The sequence below is a fragment of the Culex pipiens genome, chromosome 2, assembly GCF_016801865.2.
Source record: "Culex pipiens pallens isolate TS chromosome 2, TS_CPP_V2, whole genome shotgun sequence".
Taxonomy (NCBI): Eukaryota; Metazoa; Arthropoda; class Insecta; order Diptera; family Culicidae; genus Culex; species Culex pipiens.
Window position 1 is genome coordinate 22,046,968 of NC_068938.1, and position 26,156 is coordinate 22,073,123.

Consider the following 26,156-nt stretch of genomic DNA (forward strand, 5'->3'; position numbering starts at 1 on the left):
AGTCATAAAGTTTATTGTATTTTTTTAAATTAATTTGAGTATATTTTTAAATGACATGAAAACAACATGATTTTTTTATATTCATAATCTTGCTATTGCATTGAAAGCATTTTTTGCAAAAAAAAGTTTAATAATAAAATTTATCTTTTTAGCATTCCATACTTTACATGCACTAAATTTGAAACATATTTACAACTGCCTTGTAGTTGCCTGAATATTAAAAAAATTAATCCTCGTTTTTCAAAACATTATTATTTGTTTCTTGAAAGGTAACGCCATTATGTCACATTAAACTATTTAATAAATGGAATCTGGTCAAAGTAAATTTTATTGAAAGTTTTCGATAAATCATGTTTTGCACCATCAACTGGGTCAATCGGGACTGCAGTCTGTATGAATATGGATTACAGTCTAACTTAGATTATTTAATTCTTAAATTCCTGAATTCTGAAATTCTGAAATTCTTAAATTCTGAAATTATGAAATTCTGAAATTCTGAAATTCTGAAATTCTGAAATTCTGAAATTCTGAAATTCTGAAATTCTGAAATTCTGAAATTCTGAAATTCTAAAATTCTTAAATTCTTAAATTCTTAAATTCTTAAATTCTTAAATTCTTAAATTCTTAAATTCTTAAATTCTTAAATTCTTAAATTCTTAAATTCTTAAATTCTTAAATTCTTAAATTCTTAAATTCTTACATTCTTAAATTCTTAAATTCTTAAATTCTTAAATTCTTAAATTCTTAAATTCTTAAATTCTTAAATTCTTAAATTCTTAAATTCTTAAATTCTTAAATTCTTAAATTCTTAAATTCTTAAATTCTTAAATTCTTAAATTCTTAAATTCTTAAATTCTTAAATTCTTAAATTCTTAAATTCTTAAATTCTTAAATTCTTAAATTCTTAAATTCTTAAATTCTTAAATTCTTAAATTCTTAAATTCTTAAATTCTTAAATTCTTAAATTCTTAAATTCTTAAATTCTTAAATTCTTAAATTCTTAAATTCTTAAATTCTTAAATTCTTAAATTCTCTTAAATTCTTAAATTCTTAAATTCATAAATGCTTTAATTCTTGAATTCTTAAATTCTTTGATATTTTTTAAATTTTATATCTGGGTATGATTTGAAATTCTAGATTTTAATTTAGAATTTTAAATTTTTTGGATTATAATTTTGAATTTGAAGGATTTTGAATATATGAATTATTGAATTATATTATTTCATTTTTATTAATTTTTAATTATTAGAATTTTAAAGCTTTGAATTTGTTATTTTTAAATTTTGTTTTGTATATATATTTCTTTTTATTTTTTTAATCTAAGATTTTTTTAGTTTTAATATTTGTATTTTTGAATCTGTGTGTTTATGGATTTTCTCTTTGGTTTACTTCTTTTCAAGCAAAATACAAAATCCTTCCTTTTAATTTCAAGATTCTGCTTTGTGAGATTCGGCATCAAAAGGCAATTCGGAATTTTCAATATTATAATATCGATTACAAAATTATTGATACATTTATGACTTTCAGTTGCAATAAAATAAACAAATTCTGAATATTTAAGTTTTTTTCACTAGAACTTTTGCAAACAAACTTCGCGCGAAGTAACGTCACGCGAAGAAACGTCTTTCCTTGGCCGTTTCTTGGGTGTTTTTATATGGAGTTTTGCGTTCCTTCCGAGCTGCATATCAGCGTTTAGTGTTGTCATAAGATTGTTCAAAATGCATGTTAAAAAAAAGTTTTTTACAAAAAATATACCGTACAGATAATGGTACAGATATTCGCCATGCTTGGTGCAGATAAGACAGATTTTTGGACCCTCTGATACAGACGAGCATGTGGTAACACTGCAGCATTCACTCTTTCACGACAAAGCTTCTTCAGGTTCTGCAACACACATACACACTCAGTTTCGTCGATTTTTCTTCGTCTCTCTCTCTCTTTCGTTGTCATCTCACGTCCAGCTTCTCGCAAGTCCCATGCAAACACAATAACCACTTCTTTCGCACTAACACATATTTCTAGAACTAGATTCCCTCCTACTCTGTGTTTTTTAAAGGTAGGTACTTAATCGGAGCAAAATCACCAGAATTTGGTGTGAATCATCTTCAAATGTGTAATCAGCTGCCACTTTCCGTGGATGACACCCACCCAGCAAACGACACCCACTCGCACACCACGGTGCACTGTGTCGCGCAACGTTTTTCTTCCTCTTTCTCACTTTTTTTCTGACACCTTCATTTCTTGCGCTGATCGCAGCAGGTTGAAAAAGCAACCACACTAATACCAACAAAATGATCCTGCAACCGGCACGATAGAGCTGCCACGAACGATGCTTTCTGCTTATTTTCTTGCCATTTTTCTTCACACCAATTCAACACTAATTTGAATTAAAGCAGGCCAATCTTCAAAGCAGATCGAATTAAAAATGCTTTACACTTCTGCACCTTCAACCTAAAATATCATCTGCTTTATTCTTATTTAACCTCCACCCCCGGACAGCTGCCAAATTTGTAAGGAAAATTATATGGACAAACCAATGATGCAAAATGGCTTCTTTGGGCATACATAAAAGTTTCAGCCGGATTAAAAATTACAAAAAATAAAATAAAAAAGAACGATTTCGTAGAGAATTGCTCTAGGGCAATCGATTTCTAGAAAATATTTCACGAAGGTTTTTCACAGTAGTTTTTTTTATTTAGTTTCTGTTGATTTAAGTTTTGCAAGGGCCCGATTTAACCAAATGTCCGGTTTTTCAACTTTTGTATATGCTTCAAAGCATCAACTAATTTAACAATTTACCTGGATGAAGATTTAATTCAAAAAAAGTTTAAAAAAATGTCAACATTGTTTTTAAAAGACTATGATTTTCCTGACCAAAATTTCCTTTTTTTTAACAAACTCTTAAAAGATTTGCCGGGACCGTGGTGTAGGGGTAAGCGTGATTGCCTCTCACCCAGTCGGCCTGGGTTCGATCCCAGACGGTCCCGGTGGCATTTTTCGAGACGAGATTTGTCTGATCACGCCTTCCGTCGGAAGGGAAGTAAATGTTGGCCCCGGACTAACCTAAAGGTTAGGTCGTTAGCTCAGTCCAGGTGTAGGAGTCGTCTCCCTGGGTCCTGCCTCGGTTGAGTCGCTGGTAGGCAGTTGGACTAACAATCCAAAGGTCGTCAGTTCGAATCCCGGGGTGGATGGAAGCTATGGTGTGAAAAGAGGTTTGCAATTGCCTCAACAATCAAGCCTTCGAACACCTAGTTTCGAGTAGGAATCTCGTTATCGAGAACGCCAAGGCAATGCTGTAGAGCGAATAATTTGATTTTGAATTTGATTTTTTTTTTAAAAGATTAAACAATAACAAGAAAAACACTTCCAAAAATGCTATACTCAGCATCGCAAAAAGTAAACATTTTTTTTTTTTTTTTTTTTTTTCTCATAACTTATTTTTATTAGGTCCTTTTAGGTGCTGCGACCAGGTTAGGACCGAGGAACAATAATACAAAAAATAATAAAAAGAAGATGATCATTTTCCCGCCCCATGTGTCAACAAGTGTGCGATCACATCAATCTGTTCCTCGGGTGTCTTGCACTGCCTCAAGCGAACTCTATATTCTCGATAAATGGTCCACAGCTCGGACTCGCTGTACAGCTTCCGTTCGCCTGGTTGCTCCTTCGGGGTTGCACCGGCGCCGGCGCCAGTGTTTTCTCGACTTTTTCCTGCGGGACGAGGATGCTTTTCTTCCGTCCCGACGGACGGCACCGCTCCAGGTAGCGGAGGAAAATCCGCCGCGGTGAACGCGGCTACAGCCGGAGTCTGTTTGTCCTTCTTCCATGCTGGCGGCTTCGGCTTGGACGCCTGCTGCCTCGACTGGATGAACTGCGCACGTTTGGGGCAGCTGCGGTCCAGACCCTCGTGAGATCCAGAGCAGTTGACACACTTCTTGGCTCGCGTTTCTTCTTCCTTACACTTTTCTGTGCTGTGGGCACCCCCACAGCTGCTGCACCTGGGCTTGAGATGGCAGTTACTGGTTCCGTGACCAAACTGCAAGCAGTTCTTGCACTGGGTCACGTGCGGTTCTTTGTTCCGGAAGGCCACCCACCGGACGACGACTGATCCCACTTTCTTTACCTTGCTACTCAACTCCTTGAGACTGGTGTGCCCCTTGGAGAAGAGTACAACGAAAGGTGTCTCATCGATGGCGGGGAGCTGCTGCTTCCGCTTGATGGCGTGAACTTCCAAGGCGTCCAGCTGATGTTCCGACTTGAGCAGCTCCTTGATGTAATCCGGTTCCAGGTTCGGAAGACCTCTCATCACTACCCGGTGCGGTCTATCACCGCGCCTTCCGTAGGTGTAGAACTCCACCTTGTTCTTCTTCAGGTGGGCTTGCACCGTGTCGAAGTCGTCCCTCTTGAAGCACGTAATTTTGGTGCCGTACCGCGTCAGTTTGTGTTCCGGCTGGACATCACATGTCGACATCACCTTCGCAAGGCGGGCGAAGCTTGTATTTTTCACCACCAGCGGCGGCTGCTTCTTTTCCCCGGCCGACTTGCCGGATTCTGGTACCACGGGGGTGGATTTTTCTGCGGCTGGGTTCGCATTGTTGTTGTTGTTGTTCTCCTCCGCTAGCGGGCTGAACTTGTTGTTGCTGAGCAGTTTTTTCACCTCCTGGCCATCGGCGACGGTGATCTCCTCCATAGCCTTCCTGCGCCGAACCTTGATAACGGGACGAAATTCGCCCCCGTCCTCTCCTCCTCCTTCGGAGTCTTCCACCTCCATGCCCGTCGCCGCCTGCGTTTTGGGCTGGAACCCGTCCGGCTTCTCCCACACACTTTTCTTCAAGGCCGCGTTCCAGTAGAACGGCCTTCCATCCTCAGTCCTGTGCTCCGTCCACACACTCTCCGCCGGAGCGGCCGCCGCCATGGCCGTCGGCGAAAGTTAAAAAAAAACACCGTCAAAAACGCGCTAAGCTCCAATCAAAGGACACACGTCTGCTCTGGGCGAGCTGTCAAACTGGGAAAAAAAGTAAACATTGATGAAGGTCATTCACTCAAAATATCAGCAATCTCGCCGCCTTATCAAAAGTCAAATTTACCGCTCAATAAAGCAAAAAAAAAAGCAAGCGGCAACGTTCCTCCACCAACGGTCGACGCTTTTAACCGAAAGCAATTCCGCGCTCGCCGGTCATAAATTCATCCAGCCAGAAAACAACCAAAGTGGTCAAATTTTCGCGACTCGCCTTTTGCTGCTACTGCAAAAATTGATTAAGAAATTGCAAGAAACGCGCTAGAGGTGATGTATCAGCTGGCCCAATGAAGGCAGATGTGAGAAATCGGCTTTCAATTTCTCCCTTTTTACTTGAGGTATTTTAAGAGTTAGGGAAACAATAGCAAACAGTGAATTTTAGGAGAGATAAAAAATCGCTGATGCCAGAAGGGGGCAAATGGGTGAAAAACGATCGGTAAGAAGTAAAAGTTAAATGGTTAATCGAGAGGAAAAATGACCACTATTATTTTGGCTTAATTCCTGGCGAAACTGTATGCTTAAGGCAACAGAAAATGTATAGCACTGCATCGATCAGATAAACACAAATCCAGTAGGGTTAAGGTACGTTAATTCGTCCAAAATTATAAAGTAGGTATAAGATTGGGGATAATGATAAATGTATTTTAAAATTGTATTTGTATTGTTAGAATATTTTGAAAAAAAAAATTAAGCCCAAAAAAGAACCCCTTACCCTACGCAAGTAAACTCTGTGGTGCAAGTATTTTTCGGCACCTCATGTGCCACGCGGAAAAAAAGAAGGAAGAAATGGGGCTTGAAATCGAAAGTGAAATGGTCTCAATGAATCGATTCGATATTGATGGTCTGTGTGTGTGTGTTGGTTTGTGGGTAAATGTACGGACGCGAAGCAAAATCGATTAACAAGATTTGATAATGCGTTAATTATTCCGCAGGAATCATTATGCTATCCGCGTGCTCGCTTGAGCTCTCTGGGGGTGGTTATATCATCTCTCGTCATGGAGGTTCGATCACGTCAGACTGTGGCAGCCTTTCTGGGTGGTGGTGGTCAATGGACGGCGTGGGAGATTTTTTATTTGCATGGAAGTGGGGAGTTGTTTATATTTGTGTTTGTCAAAGCATAAATATTTCATGGATATGAAGTCACTTCAAGTGGCTTTAAACTCCTAAATTTCCTAATATTAAAAAGACCTGAATTTCAAACTCAAATTTCATAAAGGTTGAAGCAAAACTTCGTAAAATATTTGCATTTTGTATTGGATTTTCTTTTGAAATGAACTTGTGAGTAAAATGCTCTCAGCCAACTTGAACCAACATATAGTGTCTTCTTTTATCTACAAGGACTTCTTTAAACAATACAAGGTTATCGTAAAATTTCCTAGAAATATACACCATAATGGATATTTAAGAAGCAGTACAATTTGTAAATTCAACGATTCCGTTAGTCTTTAACTAATGATTTTATTTTGGAACTAATTCCACTGAGCAAAAGTAACAGATTACAAACATTACTCAAGTTCAAACACTGCAGGTTTCACACTTATCTCACAAGCAGATAAATAAAAATATAAGCTTCTGCCCAGGCAACTTATCGTGGATGTAAATATTCCCATTTGCACAAATATACACTTAAATTCACCTGAACACATCCAGCGGAGCCGGGACTCGGGCCAACGTGTCCATCCATCGCAGACACACACACAGAGTCCCATCCATCATAGATATTTATAATGCGATATTTTTCCCGGCTAACGCCTGCCTGCCTGCCTGCCCAACTGATAAGATAGCAGCACCTTGCCCGGTGTGATATGCCAAAAGGTAACAACTCTTTATATGGGTCGCTCGGTAAACCACGTTTTGAAACGTTACACCGCAAGCTGTTGGAAGGAACCAGCACCGTTACAGTTTGGTGTTTCTGCGCCGGCCACCTTGAATTAGCGGGTTCTCGTCAAGCAGCCGAAACAACACTCCATGACGGACACTATTTCGAGCCGAAAACAAAAAAACAACAAAATTTATTAAAACATACTCGCGTTTAGAGCCAACGGCTCACGCAAGGTAAAAGTTGAAAACTGAGACCCCGAAAAAAACGAAAACGTGATGATGAATTAGGCGGCATCTCTCTGTGCCAACGCTTGTATAGTTTAGTAGCGGGTGCTTCCTGTGCCCATCACATCTTCATCACAACGACGCGGACAGATGATCAACGCGCGTTTCCGTCGTGTCTTGAAAGGGGTTATGAAGTAATACGGACCTAGTTGTTGCGTTTAAGTGCATTCCGTTTGGCGTTCAGCTGTGTTGGAAACTTGAGGGAAGCTTACCTGAAACAGGAAAGGAAAAAGGTTGATGTTTAGTATAGTGTAACACTGAATGAATAATCTAGTCAAAAATGATCAAAACAATCTAATTCAGGTGACGATTCTTTATCGCACCCCTCTAATGGCTCAAACCTAGAAAAAAAAATTCCGCGAAAACACCTCACTCAATTTGTCACGGCTTTAATGCTCCCTGTCAAGCTATGTGGGGTTGTAGTAGAAGGCAATAAAAGCTTTATGTTTATGCCGGCGACGAGTTCGTGCCGGTCATGAATGTGACCGATTTATGATCAATCGAACTTCATTGTTTGCGTGACACTGGCACCCGTTGATGACCGTTTCGATGTGGGGGAGTTTGTTCTTCTTGTTCATAGCGTTAAGAGAAAAAGTTAGTTAAGAGATTCCACAAATTAAATTTATATTTTAATATTCAATTTATAAAATTATTATTGTACTTTTGCATTTTACAAAAAAAATCCAATAATTTTTCCAAACAATTATAATTGTTACAAATGATACTTTTTCTAAATTTCGTAGCCGGCCTTTGGAAATTTAAATGATTACAAAAAAAAACATATTCTAACGACTATTTATTCTCAACAAACATAAATATCTTATTTAGTAATATTCCAACTGAAAATGTACTTTATCCTCATAAATTGAGGTAAAATTACATAGAAAAAGAGGTAATATTCAATCACCAAATGTTCAACCTTCCAAAATAAACCAAAAAATTAAATTGGGCAAATTTTAAAACAATGCGCTCAATTATATTTGTTTTAAATACTCTTCGTTCAAACATTTATTTTTATTTCATCACAATATTTTAGAAAAAAAAAAAACAACTCAAGGGTTATTCATTATTTTATACATTTTTTTTTTCACCGTTTGGTATGAATAATTGCTAAAATTTGACAATTTAAACAAATCTGCTTATGGACTACAGATTTGGTTATTCAGAGTCTCGATAGTTTTTAAACGTGATGATTTTGTGAAATGTTATCTATTTAAAATTTGTTTCAGTCAAAATAGAAAAAAAAATAACAAACATTTGTTAAAGTTTTTGTCCCTTGGCTTTAAACGAGCCGAAAACAATGCATCTAATTCCAAGTCTTACCCTTTATTTTATTTTTGATTTTCTTTGTTGGATTTTTGTAAAACTTAACAAAATCATAAAAAAATAAAAATATAAGTTATCCTATTGCCAAAATATTCAAATATTCGTCAGAATTTCTGTTTTTTTTTTAATTCCATTCCGGTTTAAACACCTAAACCAGGCCTGCCCAACCTTTTCGGCTCAATTTTCACATTTTTGATCGTCAAAATTACAATTGTTGATTTTTTTTATGGTTTCTTTGATGGAATCGGTTCTCAGATGTCCAGTGAACATAACTTTGATAAAAGCTTGGAAAAATATTTTTGCAGGTCGTTTTTATGTAAGTTTTAAGTGAAAAATTGGTCCGGCCCGCGGGCCGGATTGATTTTTGACGTAAAATGTAGTTAAAAACGACTTGTATAAATATTTTTTCAAACTTTTGGTAAAGTTATGTTCACTGGTCATCTGAGAACCGATTCCATCAAAGAAACCATGAAAAGATTAACAATTGTAATTTTGACGATCAAAAATGTGAAAATTGAGCCGAAAAGGTTGGGCAGGCCTGACCTAAACCTAAAGATATATTAAAGTTACAGACACAAGTTTCGATAATCTTTAATCAGTTAAAAAAACATGGTAATATCACATAGTATCCCAGAGAGGCTCCATATGGTGTGTTGATAGCAAGCGTGCGATTTACCTGCGATGTACCACGAAATGGAACTAACAATTTAATGCTAGTGTTCCCTCTGCTGGGTTACTCTGTGGTAATACAACACCTGGGAGTGGGTACATCTTTTATTTCAGAAAAAATTTGTAATTTTTACCTCTAAAAATGTGTAGATTTATAACTTTTCTGGTGTAACACTAGTTTTTAAGTCTAAATTGAGAGTCAAATTACATCATGTAAGAGGTTTTATTTAATCTCACAAATTTGTACATTTTTTACTGTGAACTGAGACATCAGAAACAGTACTACAAAAAAAAACAAATTTATTTTTTAGAATCGTCTAAAAATTTAATTTTGTTTATAGGACCTTTCAAAAAGAAAAAAAAAACTCCAGAAATGATTGTATATTTGAAATTCATGATTTTTTTCAACGCTCTTTTTCTCAACTTGCTGAAAATGCATATGGGACATTTATGCAAACAAGGGCAGTTTAGGGAATGAATCAAAATGATATCGATTTATCCCGGAGTTTTGAAGATACTAAACGAGACATTTCTAAAAACATTGCACAAATCTATCAAAGTAGTCCAACGGTCCAATCAAAATTTGAAGTTCGTTAAAATTTGAAGGTCGTCAAAATTGAGAAGCTTCCAAATTTACCGTGAATCAAAAATGTCCGACTCCCGTTCGTCCAGCTGTTCCGAAAATGAACCGATCCATGGTATCATCAGCAAGCTTGACAACCTGGAGAACACCATCAGTAACCTGGAGCTGGATGTCCGAAATGGTAATTCTTCAGAAATGAATTTCAAACGGCAATTTTTCAAGAATCTTTTCCCACAGAGCTCAACACCCAGCGCCTGCTGAACCGCTGCCAGCTCGCGATGGCCACCAAGTGCGAGGACACCCCGCGCGACCCCTCCCTGGTGGAATACCTCAACCAAACCGGCGGCTACGGCAGCATCAAGTCCGCCGGAACCGGCTCGTACTGCTCGACCTCCCCATACGGCGAATGTAACTGCCGCTGCAACCAGGCGCTCGCCATCTACCTGGACCAGCTGCGCCAGGCCCGGCTCGAGGAGGAAGAACTGCTGCGGAAGCTCAAGATGACGGAGATGAAGGCGCAGCTGTACCGGGGCAAGCTGATGGATGCGAGTGCCGTGGTTGAGCGCCAGAAGCAGGAGATTCTCGACATGAAGCAGAACGACGAGCAGGTCACGCAGAAAATCAACGCCGCGCTCGAGCAGGAGAACCAAACGCTGATGGACGAAATCAGTCGGTTGAAGCGACTGCCGGAAGAGCTGTGGGAGCGGGAACGTTCGCTGAAGGCCGCCAACAAGGAGCTGCAGGAGACGAAGCTGACGCTCAAGTCTCTGTTGTTGAACATTGAGTCCGGGTTGGAGGCGTGCGAGGACATTTCCGGCGAGCTGCAGCAGGAGCGGAGGCGGGCCTTCGACACCATGACCGAGATCGACGAGGAAAAGCGGAAAGGTAGGTGGCTGCCGTTGGCTCTCTCTGGGTTGACAGTGGAATTTCAGCAATTTGCATAATAAAACGAGGCCAATAACAGAGCAGAGTCGCTATTCCAAGCGAGTGGGAGAAATAAAAAAAGAGTTTCGCGAAACTAGTCTCGGTTGATGGGACGCGGTCGTCGTGAAATTGATAGTCAGATTAACCCCCCGCAGGCCGAAAAAAGCGCCGGCCTTGTTATGATAATATTTCGGGGACACTGATATCTCTCTGCGAATAGGGAGCGCGGATGTTCTAAATTTCTCTTTTTTGCATATTTGTCAGTCATGAACTGGGTTGCCAAATACAGCGAACTGAAGGAGCAGTACGAAACGGCCAAACAGCAGCAGGAATCGGTGTCCAAGCTGAGCCGGGAGCTGCAGGACAAGAGTCGCCAGCTGGAGCAGATTACCCGGGAGTACAGCGTACTGAAGGAGGAGAGCGTCGCATACGTGAGCGGTCCCTCGCGGGGAAATTAGTGTGCTTTTGAGTGATTAATTCTTGCTTTATTCAGATATCGAAGGTTGAGGCTCAGAGCGAACGCCAGCGAGCGGAGTTTAACGAGCAATACCTGGAGATGGAGTGCGAGAATCTACGGCTGAAGGTGGCGTTGGAGGAGCAGAGTTCAAAGACTTCGGATGCAACGCACAAGTAAGATATTGATTCTTTTTCTAGAGATTTCATCTAATGAATACCACTTTCAGGATGCAACAAGAGCTGGTGAATCTAGAGCAGAAGTTTACCGAAGCTCACGAGGAGGTCCGGATGTTGAAGCAGTACAACGAAGCTGCGGCGGCAGCCGCGGAGTTGGGATCTCGCAAGAAGGACAATGCCGAAGTGGACGAAACTTGGCTCGAACGGCAGTCCATAAACTGTAGCTACTGCGTCGGCGAGGACTCCACGAAGGAGTCCGGAACCGCAAGTGGCACCAGTTCGTTGGAGAAAGATGCGTCATCGAAGGGAACTGCCGACGAAGGTTCCAACTGTAAATGTGACGAAGGGGACAACAGTCTGACTATCACTTCCAAGTAACTGATAGAGACGTCGGTAAATGTTTAGTCTTGAACGATAGATAAACAATTCGAGCAAACAGAAGCAATTTCAGCGCGGTCCAATAAAATGTTTACCCAGAACAATCTATCAGAGTCCAGTATGTGCACAACTTGTCAGCAGTACCAACTTTCATCGATCAAAAATGTTCCGCGCGCCATTTGAGACAGGAAATCGTGTCACTTTACCCCCTTCCATAATGAGTGCTTTCGAGGTGGCAATGCCGCGCACTAGTTTCTCTTCCAAAACGGAAACCCAACCTTCAATCAAAACACCCGCTAGCTAGTTATTGTCGGTTAGGCCGGCGTTTCGCGCCTCCATTCTAGCCGTCGTAACACGCGCCACGATCTTCTGGTCGTATGTTGCAAGCGGGGTTGATCCACCTAAAAGGGGGATTGATTCTTGCTTAGGCACCTTGTCCGCACTAATTGAACCTCTGACTTGGAGTACACCCAAAGGCAAGCCACCACCATCTGTTGGTTAAAGAACGTGCTCAAACTAAGCGTCTTCTTCCCCCCTCGTCAAAACGGGCGTGAACATCTTGATCATCACACACCTCAACCTCGCTTTGGTTAAATGGAGTTCAATTAGTAGGTAGCAGCTGTGTGCTCGCGGATCCCACCGCTTGATTGGTGTCAATGATGGCAAATATTTACTTCGCGACACACATAGAGGTAAATCACCGAGAAGGTCGTCCCGACTCGCACAGTTATCAGATCTACGCTGAACATGGCTCATTTCCGATAAAGCTACGTCGATTTCCAGGGAGTTCTACCAGCTGTCAACGAACGTCAAAGAAGCTATCAGAACGGAACCACCTATTGCTGCCCTGCCGATCTATTGATTTTTATTATTTAATCCAATTTCGCTGTCTTGCATACCGACCCATTCTAGACAAAGTAGAGTTACTCTCTGTTGGTATGTGTGCAAGTTCTATGTGCAATCTCGTGTGTATGTGTGTCCGGAGTTGGGAACGCGATCCGGTTCCACACCGGTAAGCATACGGAATGGGGAACCCAGCAGGGCACACACAAACAGAACAGAGACGCGAAAACCGGGTGCGCTCGTCGTCGTTTTGACCAAACTGGTGGAGTTCAGGCCTGGGAGAAGAATACCTAGACAGAACGAGAGACCTAGGAAGAACGGAACTTTGTGTGGAATGAAGTGCAAGCATTCCGGGTCGGTGAATACCGTGCCGGTTGTGGACGAATAGAAGAAATCATGACCTATTCTACCATCATACCTTTAAAAAACCAATTTACGCCCAGCAGAAACGTTACTCCAGAACCGTGGTGCAATACCACCCGGATCGGGTATCAACACCGTTGTTTCACCTGAAACACATACACGAGAATCGGTCAGCCAAGCGTGAAACCCTTCGACCCCCCTTCCTGCAAGTCCACTCCCCCCTCACACTGTCCAGCCGTGATGTCGATGATAGGTTTTAATCTAGCAAATTACGGCACCTTAAAAGTCGATTTCGAAAGAAAACGGTATCGAAATCGCATTCTTAACATTACTTCGGCTTATCTTTCCCCGAGGAGGAGGGTGGGCTCGTGGGCCCCTCCAAAGTGGTTCAAATGTTTGCGCTAATCGGGTTATCGGAGCAAACACTACCACGAAATCCACTCAAGTCACGTGTCCAAACTTCAGTCTACTTTTGTCGTGTAGTGTAGAGTAACGCGTCGCGACGCCCCTTATCAGCGTTCTCAAGAGTTTTCCTTACACGGCCGGTTGGGAACATGGTTGCGAGGTAATTGAGCTCATAACCGTCGTGTAGAATGGGAATTTCATATCGAGTCGGAAATTGGATTAAAATTATAACTGCGATGTGCCCACCGAGTTCGGTTTGTTATGTCTCCTGGTTGGTAGTAACGGGCGTGACAAGCTTACTTCAAGAAAGGCTGACTGTTGTCCTTGAAAGCAATATGAGGTTTGTTTGGCTTTCGCTGGACAAGAATATTTTGGGTAAATAACATGTTTTTCTGGTGAAAATTTTAACCAACTCTTTGTTTACTGTTTTAGATTCAATTTTCAACCAAGTGCATTTCATTACCATGAAACAGGCAGTCCAAAAGTAATGGAATTTAAAATAGTTTTAAAATGTACAAATATTGTTTATATCCAGTTTATCTTTTAAGTTAGGGGTTCGTAACCAAAGATAACCCAACGACCCTTTGAATTACTGTGAACTTTGTAATCCTCTTTTTGCAAAGATTTCTTAAATAATGCTATTGAAAATTAATATACAGTCTAGACTCGATTATCCGAAGTTTCGATTATCCGAAGTTCGATTATCCGAAGGTTTGTATGGGACTTCGGATTATCGGATCATGAACATTTTTTTGTAGTTTTTTCATTTTCTTGTTTATAACATAAAATTCGAGTTCTGCGACCCCATTTTAGTCAAATTTGAGTTGCTGATTGCCTATTAAAAAAATAAAATGCCTTTTTTTCAATATTACATCACAGCCATTTTGGCCGTCATCTTGGATTTAAAAATTCTAAATCATGATTCACATTTATTGAAAATCAAGTTTACAGCTTTAAAAAAAAAATGCGTTTTTAAACCATAAAACTTTGTTTTTTTCCCCACTTCCCGTTGATCTACACAGTAAAAAATTGTGTAAATTTGGAAGGTGTAATTTTTAATATTAATATTGAATATTACCTCTTTTATGATGTAATTTTACCTCAAAAGCGACATTACAACAGAAAAGTGGTAAAATTACACATTTTCAGAGGTAAAATTACAGATTTACCCCTTCCCAGATGTAATATTACCATGATTTTTTTTACTGTGTAGAGTGGTCATATTTTGGCCAGATGCTAGTTTTATATGTACAAACAACCCCTGAAAATTTCAGGCAGATTGTTGAGGTCCAAACGACATTCCATACAAAGGGGTATGTCCTGTTCGTGAACTCGCTCTTAAAGTTTTATCGTTAGTGTTTTTCTATTCATCCTACATTTTTTGATCGAACTAACTAAAACTAAAATCATAATTTATAGTTAAACATATTTATCCATGGAAAACTGCTGCTTGGTAGCAGTAAATATCCATAGCAGTAAAATCACACGCGGCAGATTGCATAATCCATAACCGCCGGGCTTGTAATGAATCAATTTCAAGTTTTACAGTGTTTCCCGGCCAAACGAGAATCACACACATCACAATGTGCCGTTTACGATCCTGCTAGTTTGTCGCACGTAGCATTTTGTTGGGTCGAAAAAAGATACATTCTAAAATTTTAGAATCAATTTGATTTTCGCAGTCCTTAGTATCAATAAAAATGTAAAAGTAAAAGGAAATGCAAGTAAGACAAACTGACACTGGCTCTGATGTATGCAATGCGACATCATGATGACTTGCAATGCGGCAATGTGCAACTTGCTGAAGAAAACATGTATGACATGTGGCAATAATACAAAACTCTTGAAATATAATTTTGAGGATCCCTGGGTGCCTCTAGATAAAGCATTCAAACTGTACAACATGTCATCCTTATCTAAATTCAACGCAAAATTCACGTACGACAAGATAGCACGAAATCGAAATTTGCAAAATTTGCTATTGGACTGGACATGCTAGAAAACCGCATAAAATCGCAATAGCGGAGCTCCAGCTTGGACTGGAGCAGCACTTTCTTCCAGAACCAGACCTCTGCTGCTGATCTCGCACCAGCAGCCAGCTCATCTCAGAGACACTCGATTTGAATAATTTATGAAAGCCAACACACAGGGTACTAAAAAACACGGTCCACATTGGCATGTGTGCGCGACGACGCTCCGTCCATATGTAGGTCTGTTGTTCAAGAGTAAGCAACAAATGCCACTTGATGCGTGCTCCAAACAGACACACACTGGTCATCGGAGTGGCACCGGGTACTAGGGACTTGCTTGGCATCTTTTCACTGTAACGAGATGATACACCAGCGACGATTCTCGTTTTCACGCGTTGAATGCGAGGATTAAAATTTTCAGCATCCCCTTCTTCGCGCGATACATACAATTTCGCTCTGCTGCGTTAGATTGCCATTCAAGATGTTTGGAACAAAAGCAACAGCAAAAAAAAGAAGCTCGCCGCGCGTTGGATTCTGGCACGGGATCTTCGTATTGGTAGCAAACGGCGATGAATAGCGTGCAATTTGTGTTCTTGCTGGGCGCGCGCGGCTTTATCTCGATTCGGAGAATCTCGAGACGTCCTATTGTGAGTAGTCGCAAAAGGGTGAAGTCGCCGTCGTGTTCTGAATCACATATACGAACGAATCAGGTTCAACAAACCTACAATTGATGGCGTCGATTTTCAGTGCGCCGTTGTGTAAGTTTGATTCGCGATGCTTGTTTTGGGTTGAACTGAGTTGTAGCTATTTATTTATGTCACAGCAGCAATCATTCCGGCACCTTCCATTTCGGTGGTTTGAGTGTGAGCTCCGTGCACGAAACTCCAATAGAAATTCCATTATGAAGTAGGTATACACAGAGCTGTGGCACCGTTTTGCTTCGTTGACTCAATTAACCTTCATTTTTTTCGGGGAGAAACATTTACACAAAATCGTTCAATAACACCTCACTGAGAAAAAAAGAAATCTCAAAAAGTTTAATCAATTCCAAAACAAAAAACCCACAAAATTCATTCAGCATCCGGTCCACCTCTACCTCTAGAAACAGGTGACACGTGAGGGAAACACTCGACCGTCGACCATGTCTCATACCACACTGTACGAAAAAAAAGTTGTGTGACCTAATTCCCACCATGACAAGCGCAAAGATCGGGATGGAGCAGAGAGCGGAGTGGTGGTGGTGGTGGAGGAAGAAACTCTTCTAATGATTAATGGATATTCAAGGCTAAGGAAGTGTGGCTGTGTGACACACACTCATCTGAGTTGGGTGTTTTGAATGGAGAGTCTGCTTTCTCTACTATGAATGTAGGGTTAAGGCTTTGGTGTATTGAAGGGCAAATATTTTTTAGCAGAAAGTTTTGCTTTAAAAATTGCTTAATAATCACGAATCTTGTTAAAGTATTCTATTGCTTCATTTTCCAAATTGATTGTTAGAATATTCAATAACATCAAAATGAAATACAGAAAAAAATAGTTTAAAGGAGCCACAAAACTACATAAGATTGTAAGAAATACGAAATATCGAATGGTTCAATATTTATATTAAGTTTTTATTTCTTTAATTGTCAATAAACAGCTTGTTATTGTTATGGAGTTTTGAAATTCCTTTCAGCTTATATTTATAAATTCATATTCGCTATTAGAACTAGCAAAAAGGATTCACCTGAAGTAGGACTAATTTGAACAACGAAACCCTACTACAAAATTGTGATCTAGTTATTAATAAAATCAATTAAAATTAATTTTATTTTTATTTTTTTGCCAAAAAAATATAATATGTAGTTGAAATTACAAACCAGAATTTAAACATTTCAATAAAAAAAAACTACATTGCGCTTTGCGGTTGTCTACATCAAAAATTCACTAAAATTCAAAACATTTAAAATTAACCCAAACATGCTAAAAATGATTCTAAACGCAGGGGAATGCATTTTAAATTGAATTCAGTTGATTGCACCTAAAATTCCATTGACAATTTATTTGTTTTAAGTTTCAGTTTTAAAAATTGTTCATTATTGTGTGCAGTTTTAGATTGGTTTTCGATCAACACTTTAGGAGAAAAATTAAGTTAGTCTCATTCATCAGTCATTCTTGACGAGAAGTAATATGTCGGAAAGTCGTGTTGAAAAAAACTAGATGGCACTGTACAATTAAAGTATTTTTGGCATGTTTTTCACATTTCTACGAAATAAAAAAAATGAGCCTTTCTGGTGTACTTTATCCAATCAAATATATGAATCTGATAAAAATACAGTTTTGAAAAGAAAAGAATGAAATACAACAAAAAAAACTATGTAAATTAATCATATAATAAGCAATTCTCTGAGATTTCCGTTATTCGATTCGATTTTTTGTATTTTCATTCGATTTTTTGTATTTTTTAATCCGGCTGAAACAGCTGTCCATACAAAAATGATGTATGAAAATTCAAAAATCTGTATCTTTTGGAGGAATTTTTTGATCTATTTGGTGCCTTCGGCAATGTTGAAGGTATGAATAAGGACTACACTGAAAAAATATGATACACGGTAAATTTTTTTTGGTGATTTTTAATTTCACTTTTTGTCACTAAAACTTGATTTGCAAAAAAACACTATTTTTTCTGATATGTTTTAGGGGACATCAAATGCCAACTTTTCAGAAATTTCCAGAATGGGCAAAAAATCTTTGACCAAGTTATGAATTTTTGAATCAATACTGATTTTTTTGAATTTTTGAATCAATACTGATTTTTTTAATAAATCGAAATATTGGTCGTAAAAATTTGTCAAATTCATTTTTCGATGTAAAATCAAATTTGCAATCAAGAAGTACTTTAGTGAATTTTGATAAAGTGCACCATTTTCAAGTTATAGCAATTTTCAGGTAACTTTTTTGATATAACAGCAGCAGTTTTTATTTTTTTTTTAAATTAATACCAATGTTTGCCCACTCTTGAAAAAAATATTTTTGAAAAGCTGAGAAAATTCTCTTTTTTTGTATTTTTAAACTTTGTTGATACGGCCCTTAGTTGCTGAGATATTGCCATGCAAAGATTTAAAAACAGGAAGTTGTTTTTTCTAAGTCTCACCCAAACAACCCACAATTTTCTAATGTCGATATCTCAGCAACTAATGGTGCGATTTTCAATGTTAAAATATGAAACAGCCGTAAAATTTCCTGATCTTTTCGAAAAAAATATTTTATTTTTTTTTAATCACAAATTACATTTGAAAAGGGCGTAATATTGAATGTTTGGCCCTTTTGAAATGTTAGCATTGATTTAAAAAAATGAAAATATTGTTTTTATCGACATTAGAAAATGATGGGTTGTTTGGGTGAGACTCAGACGAAGATTTATTAACATGTGTTTTCATCCATGTTTCAAAGATCAATAGATGCCGGACATCGCACCACGTATTGATGTCGCCCCTTCTGATGGCAACCAAAATTAGGCCTAATTCCCGGTTCGAAAGCTGACCAAAAGCAAAAACTTTCCACATTCTTCGAGAGCCCTCTTCTCTCTCTGGCTCGGTGGCTCGCTCGCTGACTGGACTAACTTTGGCTCGTTAAAATCAACGCCTGCTCTTCGCGGTGGCCACAGAACCTCCACCGCCACCACCAGCCTCCAGGCAATTTATTTTATAGATATTCCCGCCCAAACTGGTCACTGGCTGTGGCCATCGACGAATTCCAATGGTCTCCCCCCGAAAATGGCTTGTTCCGAGGTTTGGCATACGATCACACATTGAGAAGTTTGGGGAAGAAGAGGAGGAAGATAACATTGTCGCCGTCGTCATCATCAGTTCTTCACGTGTCCGTCCAAATCTTCCAGAAGTTCAAACCTCATCATGGTTGGGCTCGAAAAATTGGTGCCAATAAAAGAGCGAGAGAGAGAGATGCTGATGAAAATAAACAAATTGGAAGAAGGGCCCGGGTCGGGATCGGCGACGGAAGAAACCGAAAAAAAAACAGGTTATCGCTTAAAATCCCCAAACGTGTCCGAATCGTGGCGCGACGTCGCAAGTGTGCGCAAAGTTTTTTGTTGTTGTTGTGGTGTAGCTTTCCTCTTCAAACTTGGCCACTTGTTGGCGGTCGAAAGGCCCTCCCTGCGCGCGCCACTCCCTTTTGCCAGCATCGGAGCCGGTTTCGGGATCGTCGTTGCTGGATTTCACGACGACCCTCTCTCTCTCAAGAATGAGAATGGGAAATCTAACGGAACGCGTCCACATTTCGTATGTGGCGATCTCAAGGTGAGAGTGTGTGAGTATGTGAAGAGTCCGGTGATTTCGGGAACCTGTCAACCCCCGGAGGGCACATCGAGTTGAGATTCCAGAGACCCCCCTTCGAATTTTGCGCTACGTGGCCACATCGCGCCACACACAATCATAAATACAGGTCTGAGATTTCAGATTTCAGAGTCCAAAGAATAAGAGTGCGAGAGAGAGAAGGACACTGAGGCGTTGCTGTCTTCGTCATCGCTGGAGGAATTTGTGTCTTCCAGGTCGACGTCGATTCACGTGGAACCGCCGCCAACGCAACGCAACGACGTGCGCTATCAACGAGGTATCATTGAACCTTGATAAGGGCGGTTTGAGTTCCAATTCTGTGCGGAGTTGTAGATTGATTACGGAACGATGTAGTTCGAAACAGGGTGACCACTTGCATAGCAATTTCCAATTCCTGACATTTTGCCAACTATTCTATGGTTTATAAAAAAAAATCAACATTTTCAACAATATCCATCCAATTGGCTTTAAACGGTTACGTAAAAAAAATGCACATAAGTTGACAAAACGTTGCCGGATCTTTAACATCTTTAAAAAATTTCAATATCCACCAAAGCACAAACGAAGCAAATGTTAAAAAAGATTATCTGAGCAAAAATTAGAAAAATAAACCTCTCAAATAATAAATGTCATGTAAGCTGCACCCAACCGGCGGTCGCATGATTGTGATACATGGCGGCATGAAAGTATATCAGAATCTGCATGAAATCTGTCCTCATGCATTTTTTGCGATATAGGGGTATGACATTTTTGCCCGTTACCGACAATTATTGACATTACCGACGGCTGTATTGTATTGCAGAAAAAAAATCTTGACAGAACGAGGATTGAACCATCAACTTCTAGGTTGCTGAGCCGACACGCTACCACCGCGCCATGGACGCTTGATGAATTGTGAGGGACAGAGCGCGAACATAATGTTCTCTCTGGAGTGTTGCTCGGGGACGCGCCAGCATTATATGTGTTGGTGAGAACTGCAGATCGCTGACATGTTCACACGCGGGCAAAATTGAGCTATGAGCTTGCTGCAAAAACTGTTATAAAATGTAACATTTTCTGTAGCAAATCCACTGTTGCAGATTTTGAGCTATATATTTCCTTTGGATGTGGTATTTCATAATTCACAACATCTATTAATAAGCAAAACAAATATCAAACCTCAAAAAAAATATATCGTCACTTGTGACACGTCAACACTCTACAGTAAAAAATATAGGACGCGTTCCATGTTGACGAGTAATTCTGCACCAGATACTGTGTAAAATTACGTCAGCGGGCTGAAACTTAGATAATTTTACTTAGATAATTTATCTCTGATTTTTTTTTATATTTTGTACCAGTTTTGGAAGATATTTTATCTGTTTCAAATTTATTGGACAGTTCGTTGAAAAACAAAAAGAATTTTCTCATGTAAATTGTAAAAGCTTTGCAGAAAGCTGGGTCTGCTACGATCGCTCCCTAGTTAGAAAGAAAGTGTCATTTTGGAAGGTGTAAAACTTAATGATCAAATCAAATCAAATCCTTATCGAAAACGCATTTTTCTGCATTGATAATCATGTTTAGCAAGTTTGAGCTGAATTAAAAATATTTTGATTTTTTTATAAAATTAAAATTCTAATGTACAGCACGGCAAAACTTCAAAAAATTTTGCAAAGGCCTTAGGCTGATAAAGTTGAGTTATACTGAAAAGGAGGTAAATTTACATGTTAATTGTGACATTAAAAGCGTAATCATTCCCTAATGTATTATTTATTATCATGAGTTTTCTTACTGTGAAAACGGCTGTTCTGCAATTAGGGAGACATAATAATCATAAAAGGTAGTTAGTTGAACCCTCTATACGCAGCAAAAAAAAAAGTTGAATTTTGGAATGTTGAAAATTTTGTAGGTTGAATATTAACTCTTTTTTGAGTAATATTACCGAAAAAATGTGTAAAAATGTGAACCTAATGAATACTCACCAGAAACCCCAGAAACTGATGAAAATTTATCATTTTCTGATGTAATATTACATTTTTTTACACAAAATCTGTCACCATTTCCTGATGAATGTTACACCAGCTTTAAGCGGGCTTAAATCTTCAAATTCAAAAAACTTTTTAACATTTTTTTTTATTTTTCAAAAGCAATGGAAAGAAGAACTCTTAAGATTTATTAAAAATGAGGATTTGAAATTTGACTTGGATTTTTAAGTGGTCAACTTTGGCTGCGTTTTGCCTTCCTCACCTTACTGAGGAAAGGCTATAAAATCACTCGGAAAATGAACTTTTTAATAAGACCTCCTAGACCTACCTTCATTTGTACATATCGACTCAGAATCACCAGCTGAGCAAATGTCTGTGTGCTTGGCTGTATGTAGACATGTGTACCAAATCAATGTCACTGGAATATCTCGTCACAGGCTCAACCGATTTTGGCCGGAATGGTTTTAATCGATCCGTCTTAACGTCCCCTAAGTTGCTATTTAAATTCATGCAGTTTTATCATGTATTTAAAAAGTTAGGTTAAAAAAACAGTTTCATATTAAATTAAAATTATGGTAAAAAGGGTGGTTTTTTCATGAAACCCTCACATCTTACATATTTTTAGAAAGCATATGAGAAGACCTTTTAGGTGGAGTAAAAATTTTCAAGATCTGACTTACCTATCTTAATTAACAAGCAGTTTAAAAAATGGTCTGAATTCACATAACCTCAACTGGTCGGGTCTGATCGCCACGAAAAAGCCGTGTAGAGGGATGCCATTTTCCTCAAAGGCCGTGTCTGTATAATCTTGACAAAAAGTCTGTAGGTAGTCTGTTTTTTTACTCATCACTAGGGTTAGTGAAATTTCACGATTTCACGGACAGCGTGAAATCCGCGAAATTTGGCTTTTTCCGCGAAATCCCGTGAAATTTTATGTTTGTGTGAAAATGTAACGATTTTTCATAAAATAACTTATCAAACTTAAAAAGGAATAAAAATAATGTTATGAACTACTGTAGAATTAAGCGAGTGAATACCCTGGTTTTATTACTAATATAGGGTTAATGATTTTTGACGGTTTCGTAGACGGCGTGAAATTCGTGAAATTTATCAATTTTCTCGAATCATTGAATGCAAATTTGGGCAAAAAAAATAAATATTGAAATAACAAGCCATACTCTCAACATTTGCATGGAAAAAGTGTTTTAAAATGCATTTTACACTAGTTCAGTAGTTTTGCAATCATTAGTTTTCAAAAAATGTAAGATTTGACGAAAACAAAAATATTAGCAAAAAAAAACATTTTGCGGTAACAAACATCGAAAATTTTCAGACTTCGAAATATTTTTAAATCAACCCAAACATTCTTAAAATGATCCCAAACATTCTAAAAATGGAATGAAAAACGCAGGGGAATGAATTTTAAATTTATTTCAGCTGATCCATTGAAATTTTTAAATTTTTCGAAAAAATATTTTTTTTGTCCCCTGATTTTTCGGGCCAACTTCGAAGGGAAGGGGAGGGGGGGAGACAAAAACTTTTAATAAAATTTGTACCAGCCTAACAACTTAATAAATATTTCATCCAAAAAGAAAATAAATTTTATTAGTTTTCAATTAAAAAGCTTGATTATATATGTGCGTCAAGTTGATATGAACCATTTGAAGAAATGTTGAGATTGAAATTTAGTAAAGATTTTTTTTACATAATAATACATAATGAAGCATAAAAAGTAGTTTCTGTGATTAAACATAGGATTTTCAGAGTTATTTTAACATTTTTCTAGTTCCGCGAAATTTGCGTGAAATTTGGTGTTTTGAAATTGAGGTCCCCGTGAAATTTGCAATTTTCGAGCGTGAAAAATCACTAAGCCTACTCATCACTTATTTTTATTAGGACCTCTTAGGTGCTGCGAACGTTAGGGGAGATCCATAAACATGTGGACACTTTAAGGGGGTTGGAATCACTATAAATGAGAGGAAGGCACCAACCACCTAAAGGTGGATTAAGTAACGTTTTATACTAACATTTTCTTACAATTTAAATGCAAAAAAGTGACTGTAAAAACATGACAAAACTAAAAAGGCAAAGGAAAATGTGATAGAATACGCTAAATATTATCGAAAAAAAACATAAAACAAGAGAAGTAAAACAAAAGTTGCTCAAAATGACATCCTAAACGCGTGAAAAAATTAAAATTTGGAAAAAAATTGGGTATTAGAGGGTTAAATAATGTAAGGATTGTTTTTTTGTGACCGGAGTGACCACCCAGTTCAGATGATGTTTAAATGTGTTCAGTTGATTAGAGATTGTACCAGCAGTATCTTTGAGGTATTTGAACGTCACTTGGTGACAAAATGTGTATGTACAATGTACAATAAAACAAAATGATGATAGCATCTCTTGGTAAGCTAAATCGCAGCTCAAAGAAGTTTATACGAACGGCGCATTCTTAATTCTAGATTAAATTTTCAAAACAACCTATCCCTCATGGGTTTCCTATGCAGATAGGACCTTTTGAAAATTTAATCGAGAATTATTCTCTTTTCCCCATTTTTCACAATTGCGCACACCATCCAGTGATAATCACCAGTGTTTATGCCAGTCGTCGTCGTCGTCGTGCGAAATTCATCCCATCCATTCCAGGCTGCCAGAGGTGGCAATAGCTCATCTTCCCGGTCCCGCCGCAGCACATTTCAAGCCCCGAGAATGGTTGGTGATGATGTCATTCATTATAATAATCTCTCTCAACTCTCCGGGCCCTCTGCTGGTGCCATCAGCCATTTTTAATACACTTTGGTGTCATTCGACGTCCAAAGCTGCTGCTGCTGCTACGCTTAGTTCTGTGAATTGTTCACACATTCTGAATGGGGACACTTCGCGAAGCACTTCCTACTGCTGCTATCCCGCTCGGAGTCCAGGTCCAGGTCGGGCGGCATGTGTCTGCTAATTAGCACTTTGATGCCATGTTGCCCCCCTCTACACAGAGAGAGAGAGCGTCCAACATTGACCAAAGTGTCAAATCTATCGGGATTGATTGTATGGCCGACCCCGGAAGATTCGAATATTAGAAAGCCCGATTAAAAACGAGTTTCCGAAGAATGTCGAGTTCTACGACGCCACGCCAAACAAGCTTTACAGATCCCCGCCCCGACCATAACTGGATGCTAATGTAGCAGCGCTCGGCCCGGGACCTGTTCCCGAACTCGAACACCAACTCGGATTCGGAATAGATTTTAATCAATGCGTGAAATTTCACCGCAACAATTTGCTAATGATGTCAAATAACGTCGTGGAATATAGCCTGGAGAGTCCGCGATTTTGGAGCTCTCCGGTTTTGTGGAGGACCACATGATATTTCCACTTTCAATTCATAATGCCGCGCAAACTGTGGAGTCAGCGGCCGCGCTAATTGATCCGACTTTGACATTATCGCCTTTGAAGTGGTATGTTGTTACACGTACCATACCAGTGCGATTGTGTGATAAAATAAAAATGGTGAACATCAGGAGTGTAACACTCACAGGCAATGTTGTTATCTGTGTGATGACTGCTACATTGGTTGTCATTGAAGGTTGTGGGCCTTTGGGGAAACTAGATTATTTTCGCGTCGTTCTCACGTGATTTTCTTCAGTGCCGTCATAAAAAAACATTCCATAGCATCGCAGCTCGAAAGGCACGTCGCCGAGTATGGATTCGCTTAAAATTGAACTTTTTTTCAACTGCTCCGAAAACTTTATACTATTACAAGCTGAGCCCGTCAAACTTCGTTTTGTCATTTTTCGTTTGTTCGCTTATTCAGCCTCCTGTGATCAAAATTTGATTTTACGTAACTTTTCCCATACAATCTGCAGATTTACCGGAATCGGTTCCAGAGTGGCCAAAGTGTCAATTAGTTAGCGTAAGAACCTTCCTTGGGCTTATACGAACCCTACGCAACAAAGAGCACCTCGATCCGACGCTCCGTGTTGAATTGATTCGCGTTCGAATAAAACCGTCGAAATTTTATATATATATAGATTATTAGTATTCATCGTTCAGCAGTTTTTCGGTAAAATGTTTTCATTGATAACACCGACCAACTAAATTTCTGCGCAGGCTGAACTCAAGGGGAAGCGTGCACTTTAGGGTCCCCATAATCACGTGCACTTTGAATTTTTCAAAATATTCAGATATGGTTTTTCTTCAAAGTTTGTATGGAAAACTAACAAAAATAACTAAGAAAAACTAATGAAAAATTAAAAAAAAAAAACACACACATTCCACAATTTCAATATGTTAATGCAAAATGGCATGAGCAGTTCTCTCAGATTTCGGTCATTCGATTCATTTGTATTTTTTAATCCAGCTGAAACGTTTTTGGTGGCTTAGGTTGCCCAAAGAAGCCATTTTGCATCATTAGTTTGTCCATATAATTTTCCATACAAATTTGGCAGCTTTCCATACAAAATGATGTATGAAAATTCAAAAATCTGTATCTTTTGAATGAATTTTTGCAAAAAAAAAACTATTTTTAATTTTTTTTATATGTTTTAGGGGACATCAAATGCCAACTTTTCAGAAATTTTCAGGTTGTACAAAAAATCTTTGACCGAGTTGAATTTTTGAATCAAAACACTTTTTTCAAAAAATCTAAGTCAGTGTTGC

At 38.7% G+C, this 26,156-nt stretch overlaps 2 protein-coding genes across 3 annotated transcripts in view; one reads left to right on the forward strand and one right to left on the reverse strand.

Annotated features, from left to right (window-relative positions):
- The window catches only part of LOC120421176 (protein kinase C and casein kinase II substrate protein 3), a 77,114-nt gene that overhangs the window by 46,335 nt on the left and 4,623 nt on the right, over window positions 1-26,156 (reverse strand). The window lies entirely within an intron of this gene.
- Window positions 9,711-11,742, forward strand: LOC120421177 (nuclear mitotic apparatus protein 1-like). The gene is made up of 5 exons (XM_039584373.1): window positions 9,711-9,882; window positions 9,939-10,586; window positions 10,890-11,056; window positions 11,119-11,255; window positions 11,309-11,742. Exons 1-5 carry the CDS (start codon window positions 9,768-9,770, stop codon window positions 11,634-11,636), a joined length of 1,395 nt encoding a protein of 464 aa, XP_039440307.1. The 5' UTR covers window positions 9,711-9,767; the 3' UTR covers window positions 11,637-11,742.

Bases quoted from the DNA above. Each gene is read 5' to 3' on its own strand.
- LOC120421177 (XM_039584373.1), top strand. From the start codon at position 9,768: ATGTCCGACTCCCGTTCGTCCAGCTGTTCCGAAAATGAACCGATCCAT. The intron at 9,883-9,938 runs GTAATTCTTCAG...CTTTTCCCACAG, and splicing joins GGAGCTGGATGTCCGAAATG to AGCTCAACACCCAGCGCCTG. The intron at 11,256-11,308 runs GTAAGATATTGA...TACCACTTTCAG, and splicing joins ACTTCGGATGCAACGCACAA to GATGCAACAAGAGCTGGTGA.